Raw genomic sequence first — 10,549 nt, 5'->3', positions numbered from 1 at the left:
AAAGGAGTAACACCATTCTCTACTATTTTTCAAATTTCTTTGCCAAGACATCTTAGATGAGTCTCCATTTGAATCTTCCATACTCTATAATTTGTTCCATCAAGCCTAGGAATTTCTCTCCGAAAGACAACAACAACTGAACTAGATGAACTTGAACTGTTAGTCGTCATAAGATCTTCCTCAAGCAGTTAAGCTTCTACAGAGAGGACTAGAGCTCTGATACCAATTGTTAGACAATTCAAATAACCAGAAGACGACTGAGAGGGGGGGGGGGTGAATCAGTTGTCACCAGATTACTGGAACCTTAATCTATTAAAATTTTAATACCAGAACACATAAGATCAATACCATAATACATAAACCAATTACCGAAATAGCAGATATACCAATTAAACACAAGCAACAATGAGCGAATAAATACCATCCACATGACACCAAGATTTGTACGTGGAAAACCCAGTAAAGGGAAAAACCACGGTGGGAAGCCTACCCACAGTCAGATGATACTTCTGCAGTAAGTATGTGATTACAAATTGAGGGGCCTACACTTGCAGGAAGGCCAACAACCTAGAACACATTGCTCATTACAAAAGGAGTCTCACTGACTACATAAAAATCCAGACTACAATCCAAAAGGAAGAATGAACTGCAATAATAGCATCTCCCATGCCTGAGTACAGTTCCGATTAAGCTCAATACTGGAGGACTTAATCCTCTTGCATAAACCCAACTTGATCACCAATGATCAACCAAATCCTCTACATGAATGATTATTACATTATTCGCTTGCATAAAAGTATCCATCCATTTTCCATCCCGATCTACAATGAGATCATACACATATAAATACAAACCCTAGACCTCAAACAATAAGGTCGGCCACCAAATAATAAACCAATTACATAATTACAAAAAATGTCGGCTAGAGACCAAACAAATATCATCCAAACCATAAGACTCCCGAAAACACATTGAGAAGACCAAACAACACATTACAATAAGCCGATCCATAACCTAGATAGAACGAGACCCAATTTAAGTCCACACACGCTAACGCAATGATCCCAATCAGTTAAGTCTCAAACACAATCACCATTAGCATCCTTAATCCCTACTAGAAGCCGCACCAATACCACTTATGCATAACATCAAAAGATCTTCAACAAAGCTCTATCGATGAAACCCTCACCGGATCAACAAACCAGGCTTACCAACACATAAGATAACATCCGATCACCAGATCAATACCAACCAACTGAACATGTATCTGAGTAGCATGAATAGAAGATCTAAGATAATTCCATAAACCAAAGCATACCAGAGTATACTGGATCATCATGATCTAACCAACCAGAAACCAAACAACCTACCAGGACCAAAAGGATACCGGTAAAACAACCAAAGCAACCAATGTTGACATCAATGATAAAACATTGATGCAACACATAATCAATTCCTCCAAATGGCCAACAACTGTTGCATGAATTCAATTTAACTCTTTGAAATACATAATTTGAAACCTTGAAACCCTTAAACATTAATGGTGATATTGACAATAATGAAATCAAAACCATTAAACCCAACATTGACAATTTAATTTAAATCCAACATTGACGGTTTAATTTGAACCCTTGTACAAATTAACAATGAAATTGTAAACCCTTAAACATTAACAGTGAAATTGAATCCCACTTTCTATTAATTTGAATCCCTCAAACAATTAAATTGAAACCCTTTCAACGATGAAATTGAAACCCTTCAATGCAAAAGAAACATTGAATTTGAACCCCTAAAACCCTTTAACATTTATAGTGAAATTGCAAACACATTTACAATGAAATTGAATCCCTTAAAATATTCAATTGAATTCGTAGAGAAGAGAAAATGAAACCCTTCAGCAAGGAAATTGAAACCCTTCAAGCCAATTCAAATAGTGAATTTGAAGCCCTTAAACAGTAACAATTAAAATTGTAAACTTGCAAACATTGTCATTGAAATTGAAACAATCAATTCCATGCTACATTAAAAGTGAAACCCTTAAACCAAATGGAAACAAAGAATTTGAAACCCTTAAACCCCTAAACATTAACATTGAAATTGTAAACCATTAAACCAACCATTGACATTGTTGCTCGAAATCAAAACCATTAAACCCAATATTAACAGTGATGGTTGAAATGATTTTTTTTTATATTCATAGGTCACTATTAAAATGTCGGTAAAGCTAAAATAGAGGAGTATGATTCCCTTTTTTTATGTATTTGTGTTTATGAACACAAAATGTAGTATTCGGAAATAGAAAGACATGCATAAACGTCACACAATAACCAAAAAAACAATGGAGGACATCACAGTTTGAGAAAAACTATAAAAACATACAACTAAAGGATAAATTGCATATTCAAAAAAATCAAACACAGAAAAGAAGATTGGGTGAAATTGGCGGGCCTTAGTGAGGATAAATCCTCACTTGGGTCGAAGGGGAAAACAACCATAGTTTCCTCTGTGGTTGTCGTTTGTTTGTCCTCATCATTTAGCTCCATACCTGCAACGTGAGCATGTGAGGAAGTAATACAAACACATGGAGAAAATGAAACCCAAAAAGTTGTGAGACCTACTCAAAAACCAGTGAATGCGTAGAGGAAGGCATACATTACCTGAGTCGAGATGAATATGTTTTGGACCCTTGTTGTATTCGTAGTGTCCCATGCTGAATATGTTGTGGTGTGAAAGAAATCATTGAGTGGAGGAAATATGGGAAAGAAAGGAATGAAACATGGCTCGATCTGCGAGGAGTCAGGCGTATTGAATGCAGTTGTGCTCGATAAATACAAGCCTTTAGGTGCATGTAAGGAGAGGTGACGCGTATTTAATGCCATTGTAGACTATGTTTGAAGGTGGCGGCGAGAATTTTAAATGGAGGAGGTGGTCAATTGGGTGGACATGTCATTGATTGCCACATGACCACCCCATTCAATGCAGATGGGAAGCATGCCAGGTTTAGGGTGTGGGCCTGACCATGTTTTGGTCAATGCACTAAAGTGACATAAAGATGACATCGTGGACGAGAACAAATGAGACACATGGAAAATCGCCGAGTCAACGTGAAATATTTTGATTTGGGGTTGCCAAGTCATCGATCTACCTGGCGAAGCAATACAATTGGTCTCCACGCCACGTGGACCCCCAAAGTTAGGGTGCACACATTTTGGCTCCTCTCCCCTATTACACTTAATGCATTATGATTTAGATTTCTTGATGTTTAAATGTACTAGCTAATTTTTGGCCATGATTGCAAATTAAAGGTTTATAAGTTTTCTTGTTCTTTTTACAGCTACATTAGAAGTATTTTGAACTTTTTTTTTCCCTAAACTTCATCTAAAACAAGTACAAATATTTAAGTTTGAGAATGTGAAAATATATGAAAAAAACAAGATTTTAATATAGATGTTGGTTCTAACATAAAATACATCAAGATAATAGTTTTTTCTATTGTTCTATCCAATGGTCAATTTCTTGCATAAACTATTCAAATAAATTATACAATTATAATAACTATAGAAAATTTTCAATAAGAAAAATAAAATAAAATAAAATAATTATTACTAAATATCTGAAAAATAATATTTATACTAATCAAACAATTAATTAGTCAAATACAAAACACTTTTTTTCAATCTAATTAATCAATTTTTTGCACCAATCAAAGGGGAATATTATTTTTGTTTTCAAAATAAAGTTGAGATTTATATTTTTAAACTAGAAATTATTTATTTGTATAAAAAAATTGACTAACAAATTTATAAGAATGATAGATTTTATAGGTTTTTTTAAATAACCTTTTTCATTTTTTATTTATAATTTTGTAAATTTAAATAATTACATACATACATACATATATATAAAATTATAAAATTAACAATTGTATTGGGATTTCATTCACACCATTTAAATAAAATAAAATAAAAATTTGAATAAATAATTAAACCATTTCATTATAAGCATTACACAACAAATATTTTTATTAAAAAAATAAACCCAATATATCTTTATAGTTATAATTTTGTATATTTTTTTTGAAATCATTCTATTTATTTATTAATACATTTTTAAAATTAATTTTTTTTTAATCATATTAATATATACAATATAATTTTATAACATTTAATCATAAATTTAAATATTTTTCATTTAATCATAAAAACAATTTCTATTTTCATTATAATATTTATTTTTTATTTTTTAGATTACATGAATCGGGTATAACACCCCTTATAAATTGCAGTGCACCAGGTAAACTTTTTAACATGACTGACCAATGACGCTAGCGTGACACGTCCTCCAATACCACGTGGGCTAGGGGGAGACTAGACCTTGTGACCTCGTGCTTCACCACTAGTAGCTCTCATCAATCGAGCTAGGCCCCCAATCCTATTTTCAAAGTACCTACTCATTCTTATATTTCATTAATATCCTCCTCTCTACCAGGTGATTCAAATTCAAATGAATGAATGAAGAATGAAGATTTTTAATGACATGAATGAGCACTTTATGGGACTCAAGCAGTTTGAGAACAAACACAACGACTGCAAAACAACCATCCAACCAAGAAAGTTCGAGACAAGTAGTCTATGGACCCAAAACTAAGAACAAAACAATGACCACAAAAGAACCATCCAACCACCAAAGTCCCCAAGCAAACATGCCACAAAGAACCATCCAACTAACGAAGTCCTGAAGCAAACATACCACTAACTTTACTCATCAAGTTTCGACCAAGCACTCTATAGATTCAAGAGTCAGAAAACAAAAAAATGATCGCAAAAGAACCATCCAACCAACAAAATCGAAGACCAAACAATCTATGAAACTCATCAAACATCCAGTAACCACTAGGGAAAGAACACCAATAGATGACATAGTTCCAATAGCCGTCACCTTATTGTCATGTTGACCCCCCAATAGCCGTTATAGTGAAAACAACATTAATAAATTTGTTTTGTACCAATAACGTATCATTTTTTGTAATTAATTGGCCCATTTGTGCACAACTATTGAAACATTTGTCCCATTTGTGTACCACTATTGGAAAGTTTGTGCACCACTATTGGGACATTTGTCAACAAGTACTAGCGATTTTGAGTTGACAGTTACTGGAACATCTTTAGTTAGGTATCAGGCGACACTTTGAAATATGTACTTTTTGACGTTTGTGCGCATAACTGATTCCACAACGTGCATCGTTACTACCCAGAAGCCAGATCAATAGGTTTAAGCAGTTAAGTCGCATACAAAGACAGCTAAAAAAATTAAATTAAAATCCGATGTACCGTTTAAGATCTGTGAGTGCGCGAAGTTAGCTATAACGACCACTGATGTTCTTCCCCTAATCCTCTCTAACAAATAATCAGCTATTTGTACCATTTGTTCCTCGTCAAACAAAACATAAAGATTCTTTAAACCCTAGCTCTTTAATACTTGTCAAGCATTACTTTCTGTTGAGTTTGTCATTTCTAGCTAAGGCGTTCCGGGGCAAGTGATATCGAGAAGTGAATGGGAAAGCAAGGAAAGAAACACCACGACCGTCGAAATGGCCGTTCGATGAGAAACGAAGACGACGACCCATTGCCTTCCTCTGCGTATGATCCTGCCATTTCAATTCCCGAATCTTCTTCACGTCTCGAGGAGGAGACAATAAAAGAAGATAAATATCAAGAGCTCCCATTAGATGGGCTTTCAAAATTTGATCTCTATCAACATTCTGTTCAGGTATATACACATCCTTTTTAAATGGGTTTCGAGAAGCTCTTTGATACACCTCCTCGCATTTTCCTCCAGCCTCAAGATGTTCCGTTTAATTTTATCATACGTTTCTACCGTGTTTTTCTGAGTCTACCGCCAGGAGTCGGACTGGCAAGTTAGAGTTTAAGTAACGAGTTCAAGATCCAAGACTGTAAACGTTTAAGGAATACATTAAAATCCGATTTCATTGGCTTTGAAAAGAGGCCTGACACCCTAAATTGATGTCTAGCTTTGCGATGACCTAAAAAATTTCCTCTACCACCTGACAGCTTTAAGGTTCCTTTTAAGGTTTTAATCAATTCAGAATGAAAAAGGGACCTCATACACCAAAATGGTATCTCTCTTGGCGGTGGTTTCTAAAACAGCTTTAGCAGCTGACCTCTCTAGGGTTCTGGCTAAGGTTTTAAACAATTCAGAATAAACTAATTTCGACCTATTTGGATGCAATGAGTATACCAAACAAACTTACAGTGTTTCTGATATCAGAAAAACCACATTGTTTGTGATATCAGAAAAATTACATTTATTCCCTGTTGCTGGAGACTGCGAGAAAACAATTGCATTTGGCTTGGTTAGCAAGTTCTTCCTTTTGGGGTAGTTTTGAAGACTAAGGATTTGCATTCAATCATTCTTTCTGTTAACATCGACCTTGTCTGCTTGGGCACACCGCGCCACATTCTCAGCCGGGTGAATGTAGAAGTTTACCTAACTCTTTAACACTTTATCATGTCTCCTGGGATTGCAACCTGGTATTCTGTTAAGGAGGATGATACTATTATATTTTGAGCTCATCCCATCTGACAACAATGAAAATACATTTATTTGGTATTGTTTTTGTATAAATATAATATTGGGGATCTATTAAGGGTTTACTGCTCTACTATATCAAGAACAAAGGTCTAGGTAGGAACCCATAAAATGAAGTTCATATGGCTTCCATCGAACAACACCCAATACCAAAAAACATAAGCATAAACTGCATCTACAACAAACTACATTATAGATAATATGCTACCAACAGCAACCATACTGGCTTGACCATAACCTCCACAAAATTAAATTAACATCACAAAATCAGAGAGACTGCCACCAACCTACAAATATCGCTGGGAATCGTAAACAAGGGAACTAAAGAGGCTCACAAACACGGTCACTTCCAGGTAACAGGACTATACATGCTATTACCAAAGCCCGAAGTAACTAACAACATGGACTCAAATGCACCTGCAGCAGGCATTGCACCATGGACCTTCAGCCCTTCAAAGTTCAATTATCTTTGCTCTTTGCTGAAATATCCCAACTAGGGTATCGAATTGAAAAACACTTCAGAATTGAAACATTGCATGCACAAACCCTCGAACAATTCAATGATCGGGTTCATCATTAATTAATTCTGAACAATGTAATGAAATTCATTGTTTACTTGATACCAATGACATCAAACAGGTTACATAAATAGCATATCAAAGACTTTTATGAGGTATCCGGATAAATACCAGTATCAACTTATTAATCAGAAGCTGTAATCGTTCAAAGCATAAAATTTCCTATCAATGGTGACTGGTCGGCTTATCAGCAATGCACAGCAACACCGCTATGGCAGCACGAGGTATTATGGAGTCCATTGTCACAACTGTATCTTCTGGCCGAAATGTCTGAGATCATAGAACAGTGATAGTAACCACCATGGATGGGCGTCCAAGGTTCAGCCCAGTCAGGGTTTTCGTCCTTAACAGAGGCTCTAGCAGCGGCAGCAATAAACAATAAAATATCATTAAAAAAAATCCCTTCCTCTTTCTCCAAATCCATCTTATAACACCCAGCCCTAAAACAAGCGCATAACCCTAACTCCTGAAGTTTAGGCGATAACCCAAGGAATTAATACTTGGAGCGCATATATAAAAGATGGCATAGGATGTTTATTAAAACCATCTTAATGCAGATTGCTGATGGCCCCAACTCATGACTGAAATATAGGAACTCACTTAAGTGAAACTGGACCCACCATTTCTTATTGAAAACAACTCCTCCTTATTCAAAAATCGACTAAGTGTGGGAGGCAACAACACTTAACGAATTTATTCACTGAGTTTAGGCAGCGCTACATTTGCACTGCACTGATCGCATTCTCCAGCATTCGCATCATAAAGCTATTGGTCAACTCTAGGGTGCCATTATGGAAACATCTGACCCTGTGTCTCATAACCAAATGAAGGTTCTGGCAGAATTCCTCTAAAACTTCACTATCCACCCTTGCCTCATGCATTTCTTCCTACAACTGAGAAATGAATACTTCAATCTGAATACTCATGGGTTGCCCCTGTTTTTGCATTAAATATATCTCAGCTAATTCTGAAAAATATCACCACTCATTAATATTTCAGAATTTCTCCATCATTGCCATTGACAAGGAGCCCCGATAGGCACTCCCTTTCTCATTTACAATCAACTTAAATAGATTCATCTTCCAACGTTTTCAAACATGACTACATATTATTTTTAAAGACCAGAGTAACTTTTAACATGAGGGAAAATCCACCTGTAGCAGGCATTGCATCAGGGACCTTAAGATCTTTAATTATCTTTGTTCTTTGCACTGCACTTGTCAACAAGCCATTCCCTAGAATTGGCATTGTAAAACTACTGGTCAACTTTGTGCCATCATGGAATGAAATGACCATGTGTCACCTAGCCAAATGAAGATCCTGGCAGAATTAAAATTTTATTTATCCACCCTTACCTCATGCAATTCTTCCTATGACTGAGAAATGGAAGCTTCAATCTGAATACTCATAGGTTGCCTTTGTTTTTGCTTGATATATATCTTGGTCTACCCTAAAAAATATCATTACTCTTTATTATTTCTTCATCATTGCCCATGACAAGGAGCTCCGATAGGCACTCCCTTACTTCCTTCTTCACCACCAACTTTAATAGATTATCCTTAATCTTTGCCAGAATCAAAGCATGTGACTGAAAGCAGCCTGTATCCACCAAGCCCTTGGGCCCTACTATAGCCTTTAATAGCTGCATTAGAATCATTTCAGCACAGTTAAAAATCCTTTCTGGGTGATGGTTTGAGACTGGTCCTTGCCTAAGCAGGTCCTGAGAGGATTCTCCACTTGCCATCTTAATAGATGTTAATGCATAATAGCTTCGGTAAGATAAATGATTGAATGAGAGATAAATGAAGTCTCTCATTCAATCATTTATCATATCGATAACTATGATAAAACCATCAAGCAATTAATTCATCCTTGATAGCCATTCTATATTTGCATATGGACAAACTATTGATTAATTATACTATGTATCTTCCTCATGTTCATCTATCTAATGAATCTTGTATTTAGATGAATATCGATTAAACATAATTAATGATGACACCGATTAATATATTATCGGATTTCATATTATATTAGATCGGGTTGCATATTATATCGGGGTGCATGTAATATATATCGGAATGCATGTTGGGTGGTATTATGTTAGTCACCGATAGTTATCGGTGTGTTAGTCTACACCGATAGTTATCGGTTGTCAAGGCTAACACACCGATAACTATCGGCTGTTAGCATTGACAGTCACCGATATACTATCGGGTGTTAGCGCTTGGTAAACACCGATAATCTTCAGTCATACTCCACACCGATTGGCATTTACGTAATATGCTGTTTGTTAGTATAAACAAAAAGGCACGATCAAGTAATGTCTTGATCGGTCATGACCGATCAAGGCATTGCTTGACCGTGCCTCATTTGTCATATACTTATAGTAAGTGGCATTCTTGAGATAGGACATAGAAAATATTTAATGTTCCTCTCATCTGCCACAAGCAAGAAGATAGTTAGATATATACAATAAGAAAGTAATAATACCAAATTAGATAATAGAATATAACTTGCATATTGAATGTAAATTGAACATCATTTACATGGTATCAGAGCTATAGTTAAATCGAACCTGTGGTTGTTCAATTTTATGTAAAATTCAAATCAAGTATATATTCAACATCACAATCCTATCAATGGCCAGCGCTATCAGATTTGAAGACAGACTTGCAAGAGGTGATGATTTCTCTGCATGGAAATTCAGAATTCAAATGATACTAAAAGATAACAAAGTTGAATCATTCGTAAAGACTGAATCCAAAGAACCTTAGACTGAACCTGATCAAGCAATTTGGAGAGAAGGAAATGATAAGGCTATCAAAATAAGAGTTGATGGGGTAAGGAACAATATTATGCCCATTATAAAGAAACACGAATCAGCCTTCAACATGTTCAAAGCACTTGAAGACGCTTTTGAAATATCCAATGCCAGTAGAACCTTGGCTCTAAAAAAAGAGATAAATCATATAACCATGATGAAAGGAGAATCAGTCAACGCCTACTTCATGCGGATATCGAACTTTAAAGGATGAACTAGCAACCCTTGGATATGAGATCCAAAGCAAAGAATTAACCCTCATTGCTTTAGATGGGTTACCTAGTATCTGGGAAACGTTCGTCCAAGGCATCAGTGCAAGGGACAACTTTCCAAAATTCGATAGACTAAAGGCTGGCTGTCTCCAAGAGGAATCAAGGCAAAATAAGAAAGGAATCAAACAAAAGAATATAGATGAAGATCTTCAAGTTCTAACTACGAACTTAGATAGAAAGGGCAAGAAGAAGCAATTCAGGAAGAGAAAGAGTCGTCATGGCAAGAACTCTTTCAAAAAGGACCTCTCTCAAATTCAGTGTTACAG

At 35.7% G+C, this 10,549-nt stretch overlaps 1 protein-coding gene across 1 annotated transcript in view; it reads left to right on the top strand.

The window, feature by feature from the left end:
• The first annotated feature begins 5,490 nt into the window (after window positions 1-5,490).
• LOC131049044 (uncharacterized) overlaps window positions 5,491-10,549 on the top strand; it is a 76,232-nt gene continuing 71,173 nt past the window's right edge. Inside the window, exon 1 of the mRNA XM_057983048.2 lies at window positions 5,491-5,769. Coding sequence (XP_057839031.2) covers window positions 5,554-5,769 — 216 coding nt within the window. The 5' untranslated portion in view covers window positions 5,491-5,553. The remainder of the gene's footprint in view (window positions 5,770-10,549) is intronic.

The sequence above is a fragment of the Cryptomeria japonica genome, chromosome 11 (assembly GCF_030272615.1).
Source record: "Cryptomeria japonica chromosome 11, Sugi_1.0, whole genome shotgun sequence".
In the NCBI taxonomy this organism is placed as follows: Eukaryota; Viridiplantae; Streptophyta; class Pinopsida; order Cupressales; family Cupressaceae; genus Cryptomeria; species Cryptomeria japonica.
This window is presented reverse-complemented; position numbering and strand designations above follow the sequence as displayed.